The following is a 22,223-nucleotide window of genomic DNA, read 5'->3' on the forward strand; positions in this document are numbered from 1 at the left end:
GCCTTGTTCGGAACAGCTAGCATGACGGTTCAGTGGTTGCACCTGCACTGTGTCCTGTTCTAAGCCGGAACTGCAGTGGAGGAAGGGATTCTTTCTCGTGGCAATCGGAAGGCAGAATGGAAAATGAGGGGCTTCAGACGGGCTTTTACAGCTCCTTCTGCTGCCCTGAGCCCGCAGAGCAGGGCAGCGTTTGCTGATGGTTTCAGCTGTTCCTAAAGACCCTGTCGGGCTGTCTTAGACACTTGGGGTGAGGAATTCCTTCCAACCCGGGCCACTTTGGGTGGGTCGGGGGCGGCCCCAGGGCAGGGGGCAGTGTGTGCATGGGCCCTTTGTGACACGGTGCTGCATGGTCACCGTGTCATGGAACAGGACAGCGTGTCCAAGGGCCCTTTGTGACACAGGGTGACATAGGAGCTGGCGGTGACAAGACCACGCCAGAGTGCTTGGAGCACGCGACGGGACAGGACGGGACAGAGCGGTGCCGTGAGGAGCCCCCGCACAGCGCACTCGTTCGTGTCTGACCCGGAGCTTTTCCCAGGCGTTATTCCTGCAGCTGACCTCGAGGCCAGACCACAGGACTTGCTGACCTGTGGCCTTCCTGAGGCTTCTCTTCTGCAGGTGCCCTTGAGGGCAGACCGTGGGACTTGGTGCCCCGGAGGCATCTCCCATCCCTGCCACCGGTGCCCTCGAGGCCTGACCACAATCAATCCTTGACAGGAGTCTCCTGTCCTTGTGGCAGGAGCCCTCAAGACCAGAGTGCAGGACTTGCTGTCCTGTAGCCTTCCTGAGGCTTCTCTCTTGAAGGTGCCTTCCAGGCACGACTGCAGGACTTGCTGACTCGGAGGTTTTCCGAGGCATCTCTCCTGCAAGTAGCCTCAAATCCAGTGACTGCCATGGAGCAGAGATCCCTGAGAGGGCCCAAGCTGGCCTGGGTGCAGGAGGAGGAAGAAGGCCCTGGAGCTGCCCCAATAGTGGAGATCAAAGAGGTGGTGCGGTTCAAGACTCTACAGGAGGGTGAGTGGCAGAGCTGGGCTTAGGGTTGGTGCCTGCAGCCAGCTTGGCACCATTGCATTCCATCCCACTGCATCCCATCCCATGTTATCACATGCCATGCCATGCCATGCCATGCCATGCCATGCCATGCCATGCCATGCCATGCCATGCCATGCCATGCCATGCCATGTCATGCCATCCCCTGGGGACATGCCCACGGACAGGACAGAAGAGGGGCCGGGCAGACACCCCGCAGCGGCCGTGCTCCATCCCCTGGGGTATCCCAGGGCTGTCCCTGCCTGGGGAGCTCAGGGCTTGGCTGTGTTCTCCGGCCTCTCCCGCAGCCCCTCAGCTCTGGCTGCGCTCGCTCTTTGCCAGATGCAGCCGTGGACCGCACACAAGAGCAGGACCCCGCCCGTGGCCTCTTCCGCAGAACAGTGGAGGTACCTGCAGCCATCCCCACCTGGGCTGGGCCTGCTGTCACCGCTCAGCCGAGCACCGCGCTTGGAGCATTCCGTGGAACATCCCTGGCTTCCTGCCCTTCTCCTACACTTGGTTTGCAAATTCATCAAGAGGATTCAGGAGGAAGAGACCAGCACCATGGGCACAGGGCTCAGAGCATATTCACACACCTTCAAAACCAAGACCTGTGCTGCCCTGCTGGATATGCTCATAGAGGGGGGGTTGTGCAATCCAAAGCAAATAAGCGGCCTGTGGTTTGAGGGTTTGATCCTCCCAGGAATTGCTTGGCCTCCCAAGCCACGCCCGCTGGTCACTGGAAGCCTTTGAGGCCATGGCAGTGTGGTGGGAAGGGAAGCACTTCTCTGGGGAAGCTGGGGACATTCCTCCCTCTGGCAGCTTTCCAAGTCTCCCCGTGCCTTCTCCAGGTGCCCGCCATGGTGAGGTACATCCACCAGTGGCTCATGGACAATCAGTTTGCTGAGCAGAGGTTGAACAGGGCCCTGCTGGATCTCACCGAAGAACAGCCTGCTGATGTAGTAATGACACTCCTGTGTGTGGCCCCATCCTGTGACAGGTATGGGGCCACCTGCCCAGAGGGCTCAGGGCTCCCCAGCCCATCAGCCTGTACAGCCTGTGCCAGGTGTCTGACCAACAGAGAGTCCCCAGGGCCCTCTGGCTGCTCCCTTTGCCAGCCCTGGCACCTCAGCCCCCGAGCCTGCTGCCATGCTCCCTCGCTGCCCCTCAGGGGCCTGTCCCCACAGGCCTGGGCTGCCTGGGTGCTGCTGGCGAGGGGCAGTGGGCAGAGGCAGAGCCGGCAGCCAGCTCAGGTCCCCGCTGCTGCCCAGGCCACGGTGCTGTGTCCCAGACCCCCCTGAGACAGAGCTCTAACCCCACAGAGCTGCTTTCACCATGTGGAAGAGCATCATGTGCTCGCCCAGGACTGCCGAGCCAGTGCAGCTGATGCTCCTCGATGTGCTGGGGAGTTGGCCAGAGCACAGCACGTTCACCTCTGATGGGGACAAAACGGGTGTCTTTGTCCTGGCTGTGAGTTTCTGCAACTGGCCTTTGCTGGTCCCAAGGCCACCTGCCCAGCAGCTCTCCATCCTCCTTGTCCCACTGCATCTCCCTGCCTCAGGCGCTGGGCTGAAACCTGGCCTCGGGGCAGCTTCAGGGGCACCAGGCCCGCTGCTCCCCCTGCGTCTCACCGGGCCTCTCCCTCCTGTGCTCGGGCCCTGCCACACCGACACCTCGGCACTGAGCGCTGTCTCGGGGGGCTTTGTCCTTTGCAGGCAACTCTGGTGATGTGGAAGATCCTCCAGGTGCCCTGTGTCCCACAGATGGTGACCGTGTATTTCCCCCACCTACTTGTGCATCTGCTCTTCCAAGTGTTCTTCAGCAGTCTGGATATGCCAAAGGAGGTCGATACCTTCTGGAAGGGATGCCAGCAGCAATACGGCCTTGCCACCAGCCCCAACAGGTACTCCATCCCACTCCTCTGTCCCTGCCACATCCCTGGGCAGGAGCCAGTGCTCCCAGTGTTAGCTGGGCTTTGCTCTGCACGCAGGTTTGCAGTGCGGACCCTGAAGTCCCTGCTCTGCCAAATGGAGCACGAGGATGTGGTGCTGGCAATGGAACGCAAGCGTGGCTGGGACACGCTGCTGTGTGCTGACACCCACCACTATGCCGTGGGTCTGCTGGCCAGGTGAGACCCCCTTCTCCCCGCTGCCTCTGACATTTGTGCTCTGTGCCCAGGGTGCCCCACACAGTCCCAGTGGTCGTGGGCCAGAGGGCCTTGTCACCGAGGCACAGCCAAGCAGACTGGAAAAGGCTGGCAGAGGAGGGTACCCACAAGGAGCTGCCTCCCAAATAGCCCAGGGCCCCTTGCAGGATGCTGGGGAAAGACCAGACCTCTGTCAGTCTGTCCTGGGAGAGGTTTGTCCCCCGGCCCAAAGTCTTGGTTACTTTTTCTCCTGCCAGGGAGATATCCCGTGTCTCCATCCCCTTGTGCTCCCGGATCGCTCGCTACCTGCTCCAGCTGCTCAGCACACTGGAGCCATGCTGGGAGCTGCCCGCCCTGGCCTTCCTTGTGGAGGTGAGCCTGATGGCCAGCGCTGCCTCGCTCAGCTGCCTCCCAGCTCTCTGCCCTCTCGTAGCCGCAGCTGCCTGGGACGGGTGCCCGCGCCCTGTGCTGCTGCCTGGGCCCAGCCCTGTGCGGTTCCGGGCTCCTGCCGGCCGGGTCCCCTGTCACTGCCCTGTGCCTTTCAGGTCCTCGAGTGCCTGAACTTGAGTGGAGGCAGTGCTAACAGAGTCCTGCAAATCTTGTCAAGGCACCTGCACAGCAAGTGCAGGGACAGGCGTCGCCTGGCGCTCAGGGCCCTTCTCAAGCTCATTGACAATCCCTCGATGGTGAGAAGGGGGCAGCGGCTGAGGCTGCGCTCGGGAATGCAGTCGCTTGGGCTTTGCTGGGCTTTAGGCACTGGGGCAGCTGCTCCCAGCTCTCCTGCCTCCTGCTTCAGCTGCCCAAGTGCTCCGCAACAGCCCTTTGGCCTCTAGGCCCTGCGGCAGCAGGATGGCGTTTCACAAACTTGTGTTCCGCACAGAGTGAAAAAATGTGGAGCCTGACTGAAAGTCTTGTGGAGCTCCTGTGCGACGCAGATGGAGAGATAGTTAGCATGACAGTCATGCTCCTCAGCTTTATCTCCCGGGACAAGGACATGCTGATAGCCAGCTCCATTGCACTGCGGCTGGTTGAGGCGCTCCTGCCACTCTTTGACCACGTAAGGCTCGCTGCCTCCAGCCACAGCCACTGGCTGCTGCCCGGACACTTTGTGCCCTGTGGATTTCCAGGCCTGAGCCAAGCTGAGCCCCGTGCAGCCGATGCTCAGGTCTTTTTTTCTTCCTTTCATACAGGACAATAGCCAGGTGCAGCTGCTCTCCATCCTGCTCTTCCAAACATTGCTGTCTCTTCCACTGGGAAAGGACAAAAAGGCCCTGAAGACACACGTGCGACAGAGTCTGCTGCCACTCTTCTTCCACTGCCATGATGAGGATGGGCGTGTGGCACAGGTGCGGACTTGTGGGCTGCTGCTGTCCCCCTGGGAGGCGGCTCAGCTGCCTCCTGCCCTGGCGCCTGCTGGGCTGCAGCCTCCTCCAGGCCTTGGCACAGGGACACAGGTCCTGCGCCCTGGCCTGTGGGGCCATCTCCGCGTCTCTGCTGCTCTCCAGGCTTCTCAGGAAACGCTGCTTTGTGTGGCCCAGTTCCTCAAGAGGAGGGATCTGGAAAAAGTGGTGAAGAACAAGAAGCTGTGGAAGTTCACCGAGTGCCTGGTAAGGATGGTCTGGAAGTGCCAGCCTCAGGCTGGAGAATCCCCCTGAGCGCGGTGCTCAGTGTGCGGGGCTGGCAGCTGTGCCCCTGCCCACTGCTGCAGCCAGAGGCAGCGCGGGCTCTTCTCCAGGCTCCTGTGGGCCCGAGCTCACGGCGGTGCGGGCAGGGGAGGCTGGGGCTGGGCGCAGGGAGTGCCCGGTCCAGGGGCTGAGCCCGCGCCAAGCCTTCCCTCCTGCCGCTCTCTCCAGCTGGCAGACGACAGCAGCAGAGCGGCCGAGCACCTGCGCCAGGCCATGCCCTACCTGCAGAGCCCAGAGGAGCCCCTGCGAGAGGCGGCCATCAGGTTCCTGGGTGAGCCGCGAGCCCGGGCTCCCTCCCCCCCCCGCCGCAGCTCGGCCCCAGCCCCGCCTGCTGCCCCGGCAGCGCCATCCGGGCCCGGCGGGGTGGAGCCCCGGCTGGCCTGGGCGCTGCTGCCGCCCTCTCGCAGCCGTGCCCTTGGGCGGCAGCGTGCGGCAAGGGCCCGGCTGAGCCCTGCCGGGCCAGGAGGCCGTGTGGCCACAGGGCTGGCAGCGCCGCTGGCAGGGAGCTGTGCCGCTGGGCCGTGACAGGCTCTGTGTTGGCAGGGATGGCCGGGCGGCAGCTGAGGGGGAAGAAGGAAGAGCTCCAGCTCATCTGTGAGGGTGAGTGAGGGCAGCGGGCTGTCAGCGGGGGCTGGCGGGGGAGCTGCAAGCCGTGCCCCGGCTGCGCAGGGCTCTGCTCCCTGTGCGGACGAGGGGCGGCGTGGGCAGAGCACACGGAGATTTCAGGGCCACCTGGGGGATTCGTGGCCAGCAGCTTCGGGCTGATCCCATTTGTCCCTTATTCCCTGCTGGCTGTGGCCGGAGCCGGCTGGGATGGCCCTGGCAGGGAGGTCTCCTCGGGTCCCCTCAGATCCGGGATCTGACCATGGCTCTGTTGCTCTCTCTTTCAGCCCTTGAAGGCACGGCAAATGACATCAGCGTCGCCGTTGGAAGCCTGGCAATTCAAACGTTGTACATCCTCCAGGCAGTAGAGAGAGCTGGATATTCCCTCTTGGACAGCCTGCATGATCAGCTCCGCAGGGCATGGAGGACACGGCCTCGTCTCTTGGGGCTCGGCTGGCTGCGCTGCTGGAGCTGTGCAGAGTGCTGATCCCAGAGGCTCTGTCTGCTGGGGCCACCTGAGCCAGCAGGAGTGTTTCATTTCTTCAAGATTGTTCTTTCGTTGTTTTGGCTTTTCTTTAGGATATAAATATAGGATGTGTTGTAATAGACTCCCAGGATCTTTCTTTTGCTGCCCAGGCTCTGCAGGGCATAGGGGAAGAGGGAGCAAAGGGTGCCTGGGCTCAGCAAGCTGCCCAGGCACGTGCAGGCTTGCAGGGAAAATGGCCAGAAGCCCCTTGGCCTTTGGTGGTTCTGCTGAAGCCTTTGTGCTGCCAACAGAGCCGGTGGGCAGGGGCCGGAGTTCCAGGGATCCCTGTGAGACCGGTGCCTGGAGATGGCCACAAGCCCTGTCCCAGGCAGGAACCGCCATCTGTGTCCTCCTGCCCGTGTGTTGCTGGCTGCATTGCTGAGGGCTCCGAGGTGCCTCTGGATGGGGCTCCTCGGGAGCTCCTGTGGGGCTGCGGCGCTGCTGCCGGGCAGGTTGGCCGGGCTGAGGGAGACCCTGAGGGGATGGGGCCACCAAGAGATGAGGGGCTGCGAAAGCCCTGACAGGACAAGGCAGTGGGAAGGCACGGGGGGGATGTGGGAGGCAGTGGGTAACGTTGTCTCAAGGAGGAAAGTGGGTTGGAGCCAAAGAGACCACTCAGCCCAATGTTCATGGGGCAAACAGAGAGGGTTTGTGCTCAAGCCCTTCCTTCTAAAGGGCCTTTGAAAAAGCCAGTCTGGATAATTTCACTGGTCTGATCTCTGCGCCCCTTCAGATTCTGGCCTGTGAAATGCCTGCAGCCTTGGGAGAGATGTGATGGGCGAGGCCCCTGTCAGTCAAAGCAGGGGCTGGTCCATTCAGCCAGTACAAGGCAGCCTGCACTGTGACACACGGCAACAGAGTGCCAGGCACAGCTGCGGGTGCTCCCCATGAACCTCAGCTCTGGGACCACTGTCTGCCCCAAGCTTCAGGGCTGCAGTGGGAGCTGGGCTCTGCCCTGGGGCCATCCTGCAGGGACAGCTGCAAACAGGGAGCATTCCCTTGCCACCAAGAGCCAAGCCAGGGCTGCAGGGCAGCTGCTCCAGCCCGGACGGCACTGTTGGGTGCTGCGCTCTGGGGCTGGGGCTCCCCGCACAGGGGACTGGACTGGTGTGCCAGAGGAGACAGAGAAGCTGCAGCTTCAGCCTAACTGAGGTGGGTGCATGGGCTGGGAAGAGTGGGGAGGCCCAAGGGGATTCACAGAGCTCATCCTGCTGAAAGGACAAGGAAAAGGGAGTGGGAGCTCAGCAGTGAGGAGAGCTGAGGGCTGGAGAGCAGCTCTGAATGCCACTAAAATCCAACCAGACCTCTGAGACATTGCTGCTCCTCAGCCAGTGACAGGATGAGTCCCTAAGCTGGGGGCTCAGCCTTCCTCGTGGTGAGGCGCATCAAGGAAGGCAACAGTGTGATGGAGACTGCCACGGGCTGGGAACTCACTGGGGGAAAAGAGGGAGCAGTTGGGAAGTAAAATGCAGGTGGGGGAGAGAACTGTTCAGAGAAGGCCTGAGCTACAGCTTGAGCAAGCTGCAAAATGTCATTTGGGGTCATCCCAGATTGATTTCATTTCAGAAGCTATTGAATAAGTTTAATTTTTGGGTGGTGGCATGTTTTCCCTTGGAGGTGTGCACTCTGCAAACTTGAGCTTTGTTGCTGAAATGCTCAAGCAAGTCTGTGCTGCAGGTCACACCATTTCTACTTGGGCTGATTCTGTCCCGGTGCTGAGCCAGCAGAGCCCTGGCAGAGCCCAGAGCAGCCTCAGCATCCGCAGAGCCCGGCTGCAAGGAGAGAAACCAGAAAGTGCCCCTCAGCTAAGGCTCCTGTCCCCTTGTCCCAGCCGCCCGCAGTGCCCAGGCCATGCTGGCCGTGCCCAGAGTGGTGCCCAGAGCTGCCCATCACTGCTGCCTTTGGCAGCAGAGCAGGAGGGCAGGACATGTGCCCAGCCTGCAGCCAGCCACGGCACATCCAGCCCTCAGCAGCTGCCCAGAGCAGGATGCTCCTGTGCTCGCTGCCATCTCCCCAAAGCTCTGATCCCACCATGCCAAGCAGACGGGACCCACCTGACGCCATCCACCGCTGGAAGAAAAGCTGGTCCCAAACGATGTCCTCAGCCTTCTCCAAGGGCACGGCCCATCCACGCCGCAGCTGCTCCCAAGCACTTCCCCATCCAGACTGGACCCCACATAGAACGCTTCCTCTAGAAAAACACACAACAAATGATTGAAAATAGATTACAGACAAAAAGGGGAAACAAGAAAAAAGGTCAAAAATCATATCTCTGTCTGGGGCTTGAGGAAGGCCCAAGCCCTGCATGCCAGGGAAAACCTCGCCCAGGGGTGAGGGAAGCCCAGGCTTTCTCCCTTCCCCCTGCACTGCCCCCCAAAATAAGAGTGATCCCAAAGCAAACAAGGGCAGGGGAGCAGCCCAAGCCCTTCCTTGCCTGCAAATCAAAGCAGCCCCTGCACAGGTTCTGGAGTCCCACCTCTGCTCCCACCATGGGGGTTGGTTTGTGTCGGGCTGGCTGCCCCAGCCCCAGCCCCAGCCCGGGGCACGGTGGGTGCTGGGGGCTGTTGGCAGGGCCAGGAGCCCACTCCCATTTCGTACCCACCCCAGCCCATGCCCCGAGCCCTGCCAAAAGCAGCTGGGCAGCCGACTGAAGGATCAGCTGCATCTGCCCCAGCAAAGGGGGAACCTTCTGTTCCCGGCCAGGCTGTGCAATGCCCAAATCTGGGAGCATCCCCTGCGTGTGGACTCATCTGCAAATTCCCTGTGGAGCCTGGCTTTGGAGAAGGTGCCAGAATCAAAGTGACGTCATCTTCAGCCTGCCGGTGACCAGGTGGAGCAAGAGGTTGTCATCCTTGATGTCGTCCTCGCTGTCTCCAGCAGCAGCAGCCCCACCTGCTACAGCTTCTCCAGGGGCTCCTTCTCCTTCCCTGGGGCTGAGACCAGGCTGTCAGGGTTCTGCCCAGGGCCCCAGCTGTCAGGGAACCAAGGACAAGCAAAACCAGCTCAGATGGCGGCCACCAGTGCTGGGCAGAGCAGCTCAGCTCCAGCACAGGGCTGCATGTTCCCATCTGATGAGCCCTGGGCAGTGACACAGGCAGCACAAAAAAGTCTGGGTTCCTTTGCTTCTGATTGCCAATGCGTGTGTGGAGCTGTAACTTACCAGGGCCCTGCATCAGAGTGTGCCTGTGGCTCTTTCCCTTCTTCTAGGGCAGATGAACGTCCTGCATCCAGGGATGACACAACAGCTCTTCTAACGAGGGCCTTTCCATGTCCAGCATGGATAAACACCTCCTGATCAGATCTTGGCACTCTGGGCAGAGAAACCAGAACCCACCGGTCAGTTGGAGAAGGCTCCTGTTGGCTTTGCCCCACTATTCCCGTGCCCACGCCATGCTGGATGTGCTCAGAGCTGGGCCTAAACTTTCCCATCAATTCCCTGTTTTGGAGGAGAGCAGGAGAGCAGGACATGTGCCCCCTCCTCAGCAGCTGCCAGAGCGGGATGCTCACGAGCTGCTGCTGTCTCCCAGCACTGGTATTGCCCCTGTGGCCACAGATGAGGATCCACCTGGAGAGAGCCGTTGTGGCAGCGAGAGCTGATGGTCCCAGCTGATGTTCTGGCACCCCCTGAAAGGATGCTCCCCGCAGACCATCTGGTGCAGCACGATGCCCAGGGACCAGACAGTAGCTGGCTTGCCGTAGTACCAGCCAAAATGCATCCATTCCGGGGGCTGTATGACCGTGTTCCTATGGAATAGAGATGGGCTTCAGCAGGGGGATGCTGCTGCTCCCAGAGCCTGGCCCCAGCATCCCTGGGCATGCAGGGGCTGCCCCAGTGGCACACGGGGTGACCGCTGCCCTCTGGCCAGCACCTGGGACTTGTGTACAGACTTGGGGTTGGAAAAGAAGCCACTGGTCTTGAAAGAGGGCAGCTGAAGCCCTGGTAAGGCCCAACCATGACAAGGAAAAACCCACTCAGTGCTGGGGAAAACCATGCCTTCATCTTCCCTGCCTGCATTGCCCCAAGAAACATTATGAATCCAAAACAAACCAGGTGAGTGGAGCAGTCCAAGCCCTTTCTCACCTGCACACCAAACCGGTTGTGGCACAGGTTCTGGCCCCCCCTCTCTGCTACCCCCACCCACGGGTGTTTTTGTTGGGCTGGCTGCCCCAGCCCCAGCCCTGGGCAGAGTGGTGGGCAAAGGCTGCCAGCAGGGCTGGAAGCTGGCTCCCCACCCAGCCCTGCTGAAACGCAACTCAGCTGAAATCTCAGAGCCATCAAGGGCAGCAAAAGGGACAATCCCTGATGCCACACCCAGCTTGGGCTAGGAGATGTTGGGCCGTGAGATGCTGGCACCGGGAGCACAGCCCTGTGTGGACTCACCTGCAAAGTGAGTGTAGGCTGTGTCTTGCAGGTAGGTGCCACAGCCAAAGTCGATCAATTTGGCCTCCCTGGTGGCCAGGTCAACCAGGATGTTCCGTGGTTTGATGTCCCTGTGCAGGACCCCGCAGCTGGTGCAGTGCCGCACGGCCTCCAGCACCTGGCGGAACAGCTCCCGCGCCACCTCCTCGGACAGGAACCCCTGTGCCCGAATGAAATGGTGCAGGTCCTGAGACCGCTTTGGGCGCTCCAGCACCATCACGATGTCGTTGGGGAGCTCAAGCCACTCCAGCAGCTGGACGACACCGGGGAAGCCAGTGGACACCTTGGCCAGCAGCACGACCTCCAGGGGTGCGCTGGTGCCGTCGGGCTGCGGGAGGAGCACGATGCCGTCAGTGGGGCTGAGGCCGTGCCGGGGCTCAGGAAGCCCTCGCCCAGCCCGGGATGCTCTGCGCCCTGCGCTGGCCCCACGCCCGCTCTCCCTCGAGCCGTCCCGGCGGCTTCCACCCTGCTGGGCCCCGGCTCATCCCCGCCCGAAGACGCTGCCGAAGCCGCCGCGGCCCAGCAGCGAACCCAGCCGGTACTGCTCCTGCAGGCCCTGCTGCGCCTTCCCTGCCGGCGGGACGCGGCTGTCAGCGCTCGGCCCGGGGCCAGGAGCGGCCCCCGAGCGCCCCTCAAGCGCCCCGGGCCGGCCATCCCCAGGCGTTCGCTCCTGGCAACGGGCCAGCGGCGGCTCGGGGCCGGCGGCCGCGCTGCCGAGCGGCGGAGCTCGGGCCGGGGAAGCCGCAGCGGAGGCAGCGGCAGCGGCTGCGCCGCCTGTGTCCTCCGCGGGGCCCGGGAGCAGCCGGCGCTGGGGCCGGGGCCTGTTTGCTCTTTCCAAGAACCTTTCCTGGAGAACGAGGTGCAGCTTCTGTCTCAAGATGTGCCACCAGCTGCAGCTTCTCTTGGCATTCCACATGTGTGTGCAGCACAACTCTTGCAGCAAAGCAGGGCAAATGTTTAAAGAACTTGACAGCTTGTTCTTTCTTTTCCTTGTGGTCTGGGCAGTTGTGCCATTGGTAAGGATTTCATTGTTATTGTTCTACCCTAAGAAAACATGATGGTCTACCAGGAATAGTTAGGGAGCACAAGCCTGACTGAATTCAGAGAAAGATTCTGCAGAGCCTGCAGCCAGAAATAGAGAGCTGTGTGATCATCATTGCAACATCCCCATGGACATCTTAAAAGTGATCTAGAAGATGACAGAGGGAGTTTGTTTCTGTGTTCAGTTTAGATGCTTCTACATCTAGTGCACTGATATAAATCAGGAGTTCAATCAGTTCATGGAAAGCACCAGAACAAGCTGGAGCTCTCAGGAGATGACTGAAAGAATCTGAAAAGAAAAATGCAGGCAATGACTTGGTGGACTTTGTCTGTAAGAAGTGTAATTTTTCCCTTATAATTTGTAATCCATCTCCTCTGCAATTATCTTTTGGAAAAAGGCCATTTTCACCCCAGATTCCCCATGAAATGGGTAGCCTGAGCTTGTGGAAGTGCCTGAAAGATGCCCTGTTCCTCTGCAGGGTCACAGAGGCTGAAACAGGAGCAGGAGCCCTCTCTGGGGAAGCCTCCTCCGAGCTGGAATTTGTGCCGTGCTGGGAGAGGAGGAGGAGGAGGGGGAGAACGCTGGGCGCTGTGTGGCAGGAGCAGGAGGTTTGGGCCGCAGGACATTCCGTCTGCGCCGCTGCCCCGCAATGGGCGGGAACGCTGTGGGGAAGACTGGGGGACACTGGAGTGGACTATGGATGCCACTGGGGGGAACTGGAAGGGCCTGGGAATGAACTGAGGTGTACTGGGAGGGACTGGGCTGTACTGGGAGGGATTGGAGGGGCACTGGGGTTGTACTGGGGATGAACTGGGGATGCACTGGGCTGTACAGGGAGGGACTGGAGGGGTTGAATGGGCTGTTCCCGCCTCCACCGCCTCCCATTTGCTGAGGCTCCTGCCCATCATCACCCACAGCCAATCATCGCCGGGGATTGTGGCTTTGGGGGCGGTGCCTGGAGTCAGTGCTGTCTTTTCTTTTGCCTACAACTCCCATCATGCCTCGCAGCCCAATAGAGCCCCATTGGAGCCGGGACTACAACGCCCGTCATGCCCCGCGCTCCACAGAACCCCCGGTATCCGCCCCCATCTGTGCCGTAAGTGTCCCCCAGACCCTCCAGGATCCCCGAGTGACCCTCAGCGGCCATTTGGGACCCCCCACAATTTTACTGGCAAAGTACAAAAAAGCAAGAAACTTTGGAAAAGGATTTAATACAACATCCAATCCAACATAAAACACCCTAGAAGTAACTTAATTGACTCAGCCCATTTAACCTGGAAACCTTTAAACACTTTAGTTGTTGAGGTACCCAAAAAATGTTCCATAGAAAGAGCATGAGAAGGAGAGGAAAGAGAGAAAGATGCAAAGACAGAAGCTCCATAGAAAGACACGCACGTGGCTCCCAGCTCCTGGCGTTCCAGTGTGGGTGAGACACAAACCCCAGGAGAAGGCAGAGTCCATAGCAGGGGCTGACCTTGTGCTCTGTGTTTTAAGGCCCTGGGCCTTTGTGGGCCTCCCCCAGGTGGGATTTCTGATTGCTCGGGCAATCAGGGCTGGGTTAGCGCTGTCCCCTCTGTGTGACTGATTGACAGCTCAGCCCAAGGTGTCTTGGGACATCGATCTCATCCAGCCTCTGACAGCGACCACGGTGACACTGGGGAACCTTATGGAGCCATGGGTCAGTTGTGACAATGCAGGTCCAAGGACACCATGGTGACACTGGGGAACCTCATGGAACTGTGAAAAACACATTCACTCTCCTGTGAAAATTTACAAAGTTTAATAAAGGACAATAGGAGACAAGGACCATAGAGCAAAGGTTAGTTTGGCCGGGTGCATCTTGACACTCAGCCAAGAGCACACCCTTCTCTTTGGGGATTCCCCTTAAATGCCTTTTCTATTACATCAGCCTGTTGCATATTCATAGACTCTTATGCATACCCATTAACTAATTTACATTTTCCAGGAACTATTTGACATGACCCCTCCTTGGGTCTGCCTTTTTAGAGCATGCCTGTTTCTTGGCTGTGGTTTTGGCTCCTTCTCTTTATCACTTCCAGTCCGGGTCCCGGCCCACACTGCCTTCAGACAGTGAATGCTGATCGTTGGCAGATCTGTACAGGCGTCCTCATCCTGTGTTCACTGGATGTTATCCCATCCAAGCAGGCATTTTAACACAAGCATAGCTACTTCACTACTATGCCTAAGCTTAATTAACAGCAGAAATACAAACTATATCTTTGTAACAAAGTGATTTTAACACCACACCTATAAAATCCATGGAAAAGGTCTGGACTGTTTGACTGGCTTGGCCTTTGGGGGGCCACCTGACAGGTCCAGCTGACCTTGGCATGTCGAGGGCTGCTTCTCATTAGTCCCTGAAGCACTGGGGCCCTGTGCTTTCCTTCCTGTGGAAAGAACTGTCCCTCTTTCCAGATGTCCATGGCCAAAACTGGGATTCCTTCTCCAAATTTCCTTATATGCAAAGATTGTTCCCAGATGAAATCTGCCAGGACAGACAGGTCTGGCTGGCTTGGCTACCCCGAGTCCACCTCTCATCTGCCTTTGAAACACTGGGATCATGTGCTTTTCTTTCCAATGGGAAAAAAAAAAACACCTTTCACATCCAAGTCCCCATGGCCAAAGTTGGGAATCCACCTCCAGATTTCCCATATCCAAGGATAGCTCCCAGACAAAACCTCCTAGAAGATACAAGTCTGGCTGGCCTTGGCTTCCTGAGGGCTGGCACACATCTGCCTTTGAAACACTGGGGCTCAGTGCTTTCCTAATGAAAAGAACTCTCCTTCCTGCCCAGGTGCCCACAGCCAAAACTGAGATTTCACCTCCAAAAATCCCGGTGTCCAAGGATTTCCCCCCCGATGAAAGGTGCCAGGAGAGACAGGTCTGGCTCCCTTAGCCCATGGGTGGCCACCTCTCATCTTCTTCCAAAACACTTGCACTTTGTGCTTTTCTTTCCTATGGAAAAACCATCCATCTTGAGCAGGTGCCCATGGCCGAAACTGGGATTCCACCTCCAAAACTCCGTCCATCCAAGGATTGCTCCCAAATGAAAGCTGCCAGGACAGACAGGTCTGGCTGCCCTTGGCCTCTTGGGGGCTGCCTCTCACCTGTTTTTGAAACACTGGGTCTCGGTGCTTTCCTTCCAATGGAAATGAACTGTCCTTTTCATCAAGGTGTCCAGGGCTGAAATTGAGACTCCACCCCCAAATTCTGTATATCCAAGGATTTCTCGGTGATGAAAGCTGCCCGGACAAACAGGTCTGGCTGGCTTGGCCTCCCAGGAGCCACCTCTCTCCTCTTCTGCCTTTGAAACACTTGGGCTCTGTGCTCTCATTCCTGTGGAAAGAATCCATCCTTCTTCTCAATGCAGAAATGGCCAAATTGGGATTCCACCTCCAAAATTCCCTATACCCAAGGGTTGCTTTCAGACAAAAGCTGCCAGGACAGAGAGCTCTGGCTGGCCTTGGCCTTTGGTGGTCACCTCTCATCTCAAGGAAGCCCTGAGGAAAGTATTTTAACAGGTTTGAATACTGGAACATCAATGAGTCTCTCATCCTCTGAAAAACTCAGATGCCCTTCAGATCAGATGTGTCTGGATTTTTTCTCATTGTGTGTTCTGCATGAAATACTATTTTCAGCTAAAAAATATTCTTCTTCACACTCTAGCATTGTTATCTGACACAAAACACCTCGTCTACATATGGATCCAGGTCACCTGTAGAAGACAATGAAGAATGCAGCAGGAATGATTGGTCTCTGCTCCCATCTGTCACATCTCCTCTGGAGCTGGAGGTGCAGCCCCAGCACTTGGCAGGGCTCAAGGGCTCGCCAGCTCAGCTCCCACACAGAGAACTTGCGGACCCTGGGCTGCTCTTCTTGGCCCCTGCACGCTCAGCCAGGCTGAGATGGACACTGCTGGTTTCTGGGCCAGGCTCTCGGAGCCCAGCCCAGCTCCCTGCAAGCTCTGCCAGCTGCCCTGAGCTCTGTGCAGCACCAAGGGCCTCTCCCCAGCACAGCCCAGCCGGCTCTGGCCCCACAGCTCTGCTCAGGCCAGGCTGCTCTGGCCACTGGCCCCACGGCCTCAGCCCCTGCCAAGGGCACAGCAGCAGCTGCAGCTCAGCCAGGACTCAGCCCCACCATGGGGGAAGGGGCCTGGCCAAGGGAAAGGAGGCTCCCTGGGTGCCCTGCTCCCCTCGGGCTGAGGTGCTGAGAGCTCTGCAGCCCCTGCTGCCATCCCATCTGCCCAGGCCAGCACAAGAGCCCCGGCCTTGGGGCCCTCCAGAGCTGCTCCTGCTCCAGGCCCAGGGCCCATCCCAGAGCTGGGGCAGCCACAAAGCTGTGCCCATTTCTGTTCATTGCTGCTCTGATGGGGATGGATCCTCAGCCCCTTGGAGGTTGGTGATGAATTTTAATTGTCCTGAGTCCTCTCCTTTCTTGAGCTCTTCTGTTGAGAAATTCAGTGACAAAGGCTCATTAACATTTGTTCAAAACACCCACGCAAGACAAGCCCGTGGGAATAATTAAAGTCTTCAATACTTCTGTGGTCAATTAGACAGATTTCAGAAGTGTATTCAAAGTGAATCTACTATATTGAAAAGAATGAAGAGAGAACTGTTTTGTCCTGTTTAGTTTTCTTTTCCTGTTTATAGATTGATATCAGCAATCCCCAGTTGATATTGATCCCCAGTGATGTAAATTAAGGGCCAGGAGACCAGCTCCTTTGAAAAGGCCTTTATTAGGTGATCAGCTCTGGGTGGGGGCCCGAGGGGTCGCGCACACCGTCGCTGCTCCCTTCGGCGACGCAGAGGAGGAGGTGAACAGTTGTGCTTCACAGCAGAACTGGGGCTTCCGTCCTCGAGGGCGTGCCTAGGAAGACCATTAGTGGCTCGTAGACTAGGGTCCTCATCTCAGTCTGGCTACTTTTAGGTGGTGGTGACCTCCAGAACTCGATTGATGGCATGGGAGGACTCTTCCCACTAGGTCCAGTCACTTGGTTCCTCGAGTTTCCACGTTATTTTGGTGTTTTTAGGCCCTTTTGGTGGATTCTGTTCTGCTTCACCTCATTTGCATACTGCCGAGGTTGTTTCTGGCCGCCATTTTGGGAGCAGCGAAGGCAATGCCCGAGGGACTGAATGAGGGTAACAATAAAGGGATTTAACAAGGGGTAACAGGGGGTATTATGCAACACCAGTGAACATAGGGGAGCATATAACAACCAGGGGGTATTACAACAAGGGTACAGTTAGAAGGGACATGGGGAGACATATAGAAGCAGCAAACAGGGGGTGTATTACAACCAGGGCACAACTGGAATGAACAGGGAGAGACATCCACAGTGGGAGACATAACAAGGGGGGGTACAATTGGAATGAACATGGGGGCACAACAAATATGTAACTTTTACTGAATTCATTCATAACAACTCCCCCCTCTATTTATTTGATCGGGCGGATGCCCGCATCAATTTGCAGTCTCTGGTTCTTGGGAATAAAATTTCCTAAGTCTTTGGTACTGGTTATATATTTCTTTGGCATCTGCGTGTTTCTGGTCTTGGCTTTCCATCACCATGATCCTTGTTTGTTTTTTGTTAGCTGCCTCAGGAAGTTGGATGCTAGCTTGCACAGTTGAGGTCAGGATTCGGACTAGACAGGGAAATAAGCAGGGTAAAAATAACAGTCCAGTTATTGCACAAATAGTAATAAACGCAGCCTTTTTCCACCATTTCCCTTTGAAAGACCAAAATTCATCCCACCAGTCACTGTCTATTAAGGGAGTCCATTCTTGATTCCCCACATAGGCCAATTTTCGGATTTCTTTAGAAATGTTTTTAATCACCTCACTTTTATAATCAATCTCTAAGCAGCATTCGGAGGAGTTGAATTTTCCACATATTCCTCCTTCATCAGCTAATAAGTAATCTACTGCCAATCTAATTTGATAGATCACTGTTCTGGTTTGGGACAATTGGTCACTTATGTGTTCAAATACTATTGCTGTGCGATTGGACACTTTTTCAAGCACTGCTTGGAGTCTGATTATTCTATTCAACATATAAATAGGAGTCCGGTAGCCCCAGGATCCGTCTTGAGCCCAAGTGGCCGGGCCGTAGGTTCGAATGATTTCATCTGGAGTCCACACTTTGCTTTTCCATGTTTGTGTACCTCCCATGTCAATTAAGTCCCTTTTCTTTCTCTCTTCCTTTCTCAGGTCATCATATACCGGGACTCCTAAATGTGCTCCTGACTTCTTGGGTAGTAGGAAAAAGGCTGGTTTAATGACCCCTATGGTGCAACTCCCTGCCCAGTCTCCCGGGAGTCTTGTATATGCAGTATCCCCACAAATCCAAAATAAATACTCTGGGACCTGCCAGAATCCATCTCCCACTTTGGTTGGGAATTCCCAAAACTTTGATACTTCTCTGATTCCCCAAAAGGGGTTTACTCCTTTTTCTGTGCATTTATGAAGGTTATATCCTTCATGATATATGCATCCCTTTTCTGTTTTCCCGATGGCCCAGTATGTAAGGGGCTCCCTCGGGACCCATTTGGCCTCCAAATTCTTTATTAATAAATATCTTTTACATGCCACCTTCCCTACAGGGGTGTTGTACCTTTTCCCTATTCTTAGAATGCACTCTTCCCCTATTATTTTTGATTTTAAATCCCATTTTTCCCTCCCCCTAGATGCCAATAGTTCATATTTTGGTTTTGTCTGTTTCCACCTCAGAATTTCTAGTGGGCTTAAACCAATCCCCTCCCAAGGCCAAATTTCTGTCATTTGGGTACTTCCACAAATCCAACAACCAGTCAAATTTAGTTCTTTGCTTATCCTTTCAACCAAATCGATGAACAAATTTTTTCCTAAGGGGATATCAGGATCATCCTTTTTCCACATCAATTGTTTTTCCTTAACTATGTCTTTTAATCCTTTGTTTTCAAAACAAAACCAAGCTTCTCCTATTGGGCACTCCCCATGTAGGCGCTGCCTATAAGAGGCAGTATTTCTTGTGGTCCAATAAACTTTCCCGTCCTCTTGACAGGTAATTAACTGAGAGTGATTAAAACAGCTTGGGTTAATGTTAGTGTGGACTCTGAATAGGGACCTCAGGTCTTCCCCATCATATATGGGGTGATAGCACTTAGTGCAGGGGTTCTCTCCTTTGCTGAGAGTACCATATATCAGCAGCATCACCATCAATTTCTCCAAGAGTCCGGTAGGGGCCATTTCCCTCATGCCGACACCCCCCGGTCTTGCCTCTTGGGCCGAGGTCTCTCTGTATATTCTATAGAGTCTCCTGACACTGGCTGCCTTCACTCTCTCTGTTCCCTAATCTTTTCCTTGCCCCTCTTGGGAGTACTCAGTAGGAGAAGAACTTCTTTTTTTTTTTTTTTTTTTTTTCTGTATATAAAAAACTTTTAACCTTTATGTAAGGCTTGTAACAACCATTAAAACAGTGTGCAACAGTTTACAAAATTCATTGCATTTATCCCATAACAGATTCCTTAACTGTCCTTCAGTCCTTGTTCAGTCCTCAGGTCCTGAGTTTCTCCTGAGAATTAATTTCAAGTCCTTTGGATTTTGAATTACTGTCCACTCCTGTGAGCGAGTGGATGGGGTTCCTTCCACTGGTTCTGCGGGTAGTGCAGGGGAGCTGGGTCCTTCGTCAGGAGGTGTTACTGCCCTGAGTGATGTGAGTCCAACCCTTTTCCCGAGTCCGTACCGCGGTGTGTGTAGTCAGCAACACCTGAAAGGGACCTTCAAATTTAGGTGTTAGAGGGATATTGTTCCAAGATTTAATTAATACCCAATCCCCAGGGTGGATAGTGTGCACATTGGTATCGTGGGGAGAAGTTTGGGGTATATATCCCTTTTTTCTAAGGCCCTCCAATGTTTTTCCAATGGCTTCTAAGTATTTTTGGGTAGCTTCCTCTCCATCCAGGTAAGCACCAGTACTGTAGGGGGACAATAAAAAGGGAAGTCCAAACATCATCTCATAGGGGGAGACTCCTATGTCTGCTCAGGGTCTTGTTCTAATCCGTAATAGAGCCAAGGGTAGGCACTTAAGCCAATTTAATTTGGTTTCAGCTTTTAGTTTTGTCAAAACATTTTTAAGAGTTTTATTCATTCTTTCAACTCTGCCTGAGCTCTGGGGATGCCATGGGGTATGTAGCCTCCATTTCATTCCCAAAGCTTCAATCACCCATTGTAAAGTCTGAGCAGCAAAGTGAGGTCCCCTGTCTGAGTCGATGGTGTTTACCAAACCATACCGGGGGAGGATATCTTCCAGGATTATCTTTGCAACCACTTCTGCAGTCTCCTTTTTGGTAGGAAAAGCTTCTACCCAATGAGTGAGATGGTCTGCTATTACCAATAGGTGTTTATATCCCTGGACTGGAGGCATTTCAGTGAAATCTATTTGAATATTTTGAAATGGTCTTAAAGCCAATCCTCTTCCTCCAGGTTCTACTTTTCTCATTACCTTTTGGTTGATCTTTTGACAAATGACACATCCTTTTGTTATTGATTTGGCCAGATCGTATACTCCAATACAAATATTTTCTCTAAGGAAGTGGTCACATAGTCCCTGGGTTCCCCAGTGTGTTAGTGCATGTATTTCTGTTAGTACCTTTCGTGCTAGTGCTTGGTTCAAGAACTTTCTCCCATCTGGGGTTAACCATTCCCCTTGTTCCCCTTGGCATAATTTGAGCTCCTCTATTGCTCTCCGTTCTTTTTCACTGAATATTGGTTCTACTTTGTCACCCCTTTTCTCAGGCTTCTCTCCCAGCTTGAGAATCTTAATTGGTTCCCCCACTTCCAAAGCTGCTTCCTTAGCTACCTGGTCAGCCAGTTTATTCCCTCTTATTTCAAAGGTATCTCCTTTCTGGTGCCCTTTTATGTGCACAACTGCTATTTCTGTTGGCTTTTGCAAAGATTTTAATACCAGCTTTATTAGTTCTGTGTGTACCAGACTTTTACCTTTTGAGTTTTGATATCCCCTCTCCTCCCAAATCTCACAAGTTTTATTCCCAATAGTCATCCCCATGGGAATCTTGTTAACACTAGATCTATCAGCACCAGTGTCGACTAAAAATTCAAAATCCTCTTCTTGGGGACCCACATTAAGATTTACTAGGGGCTCTTCTTGGTTTTTCATTGGATCCCCCAACATATAGAGCCCCTGACACCCCTAGTCATCACCCCTCAAGACCCGTTCTAAGGCCTCTTGCTCCCGTACAATTGTTTCATCCATCCTTAGCTTCTTACAATCCCTCTTAAAGTGTCCCACTTCTCCACAATAATAGCATGCCCTGTCATTAGATGCTCCTCCTGTTCTTCTTGGCCTTCCCCCCTCCCTCCTGAGACCGGGTTTTTCTGCATATCTCTCTCCTGACGGTATTGCCTTCCCTTGATTTGTTCTCGGAGAACATGTTGGTGGTTCATTATTTATTCCAACACTCTCCTTAGCAACGGCCACCATTACTCTGGCTTTTGCTTTTGCTTTCTCTTCTTCTCTTCTTAAGTAAACCCGGAGAGCCTCTTTTAGCAATTCATTTATGCTCTTTTCCTGCCAGTCTTCAACTTTTTCTAGTTTCCTTCTAATGTCTGGCCAGGATTTTGTGACAAATTGTACTTTTAACAGTACTTGTCCTTCTGGACTGTCCGGGTCTATGTTTGAATATAATTGGAAATTTCTTCTCAGCCTATTAAGCCAATTTGCTGGGGTCTCATCTTTTTCTTGAGTCCCCTCAAAAGCCAGTTTTGTATTGCTACTTCGGGGCACGGATTCTTTGATACCTCTAATTATAAGAGACCTGTAGTCCCTCATATTCCTTCTACCTTCCTCTCGATTCGGATGCCATCCAGGATCTACCAGGGGCATCTTAAGGTCTCCAGGAGGCCCTACTCTATTCTCCCTTTCCCATATTCAAATACCTGCTGCTCTTATCATCCTCACTTCCTCAGGGCAGAACAAAATATTGAGGATGGAATTCAACTCCCCCCAGGTGTAAGTACTAGGCCCAAGGATTTGAAATTCCCACTGGATCTTCTATCAAGTTTCCTAACTCCTTTTTAAAACTCCGAACTTCCAAAGCAGTGAGCGGCGCATTCACAAATCCTATTCCCCCCAACGTTCCTCCCATGGGGACTTCCCTGAGAGGCATCATCCTTTCAGGTTTAGATGCTCTTGACCAAGTATTGCACCAGGGGCCATCGGTAGGATTCTCACTAAGGGGAGTTGGAGTCATCTGGTCTGGTGGGTCTTGCCTGTTAGTAGAAGAGGGGGATGGGCTCAACTCCCAATTAGAAGGGGGTAAAGGAATAGACACAGGTGAGGGGGCAGGATGCAACAGTGGAAGAGCTGAAGAAGAAGCTAGAGATATACCACAGTCAGGAGAGGATGGGAAAGACACTATAGGATTAGGTGAAGATTCTAGTTTAAGATTAGAAACTCTAGGAGGAGGTAGATTAGTAGGAGTAGAAAGAATAGTTTGAGGAAGAGTTGAGTTGGTGGCCAAAGGAGCCTGCAAGGAAGCTGGGGTAAGAAGAGGGGTTGAAGAATGGTCTGGGGTTATTACCGGAGGAGCGGGAACAGGATTAGGATTTTGGACAGGAGTGTTAGGAGGAGGTGGTAATGGGATCACGGCGGGAGGGGCTGGTAAGGGATTAGTGTTTAGGGCTGGGTAAATTGGAGGAGGAGGAGGTAAGTGATCCAAAGGATCCCAAGGTTTTGCCATTGTTTGTTCTCCTTC

The 22,223-nt window shown here is 54.8% G+C and overlaps 2 protein-coding genes across 2 annotated transcripts; one reads left to right on the forward strand and one right to left on the reverse strand.

Moving 5' to 3' along the window:
• Positions 1-390: 390 nt before the first annotated feature.
• Positions 391-6,071, forward strand: LOC128783149 (uncharacterized). Its single transcript, XM_053933751.1, has 14 exons — positions 391-1,014; positions 1,372-1,436; positions 1,881-2,029; positions 2,352-2,499; positions 2,745-2,932; positions 3,020-3,157; positions 3,433-3,547; positions 3,721-3,861; positions 4,056-4,232; positions 4,366-4,521; positions 4,681-4,782; positions 5,029-5,131; positions 5,404-5,460; positions 5,751-6,071. Exons 1-14 carry the CDS (start codon positions 894-896, stop codon positions 5,948-5,950), a joined length of 1,860 nt encoding a protein of 619 aa, XP_053789726.1. The 5' UTR covers positions 391-893; the 3' UTR covers positions 5,951-6,071.
• A 1,795-nt stretch (positions 6,072-7,866) lies between these two features.
• On the reverse strand, positions 7,867-11,325 carry LOC128783150 (serine/threonine-protein kinase pim-1-like). The gene is made up of 5 exons (XM_053933752.1): positions 10,909-11,325; positions 10,371-10,875; positions 9,555-9,733; positions 9,150-9,299; positions 7,867-8,960 (listed from the first exon to the last, which is right to left on the reverse strand). Exons 1-4 carry the CDS (start codon positions 11,323-11,325, stop codon positions 9,285-9,287), a joined length of 1,116 nt encoding a protein of 371 aa, XP_053789727.1. The 3' UTR covers positions 7,867-8,960; positions 9,150-9,284.
• Between the last annotated feature and the right edge of the window lie 10,898 nt (positions 11,326-22,223).

The sequence above is a fragment of the Vidua chalybeata genome, unplaced genomic scaffold (assembly GCF_026979565.1).
Source record: "Vidua chalybeata isolate OUT-0048 unplaced genomic scaffold, bVidCha1 merged haplotype W_reject_19, whole genome shotgun sequence".
NCBI lineage: Eukaryota > Metazoa > Chordata > Aves > Passeriformes > Viduidae > Vidua > Vidua chalybeata.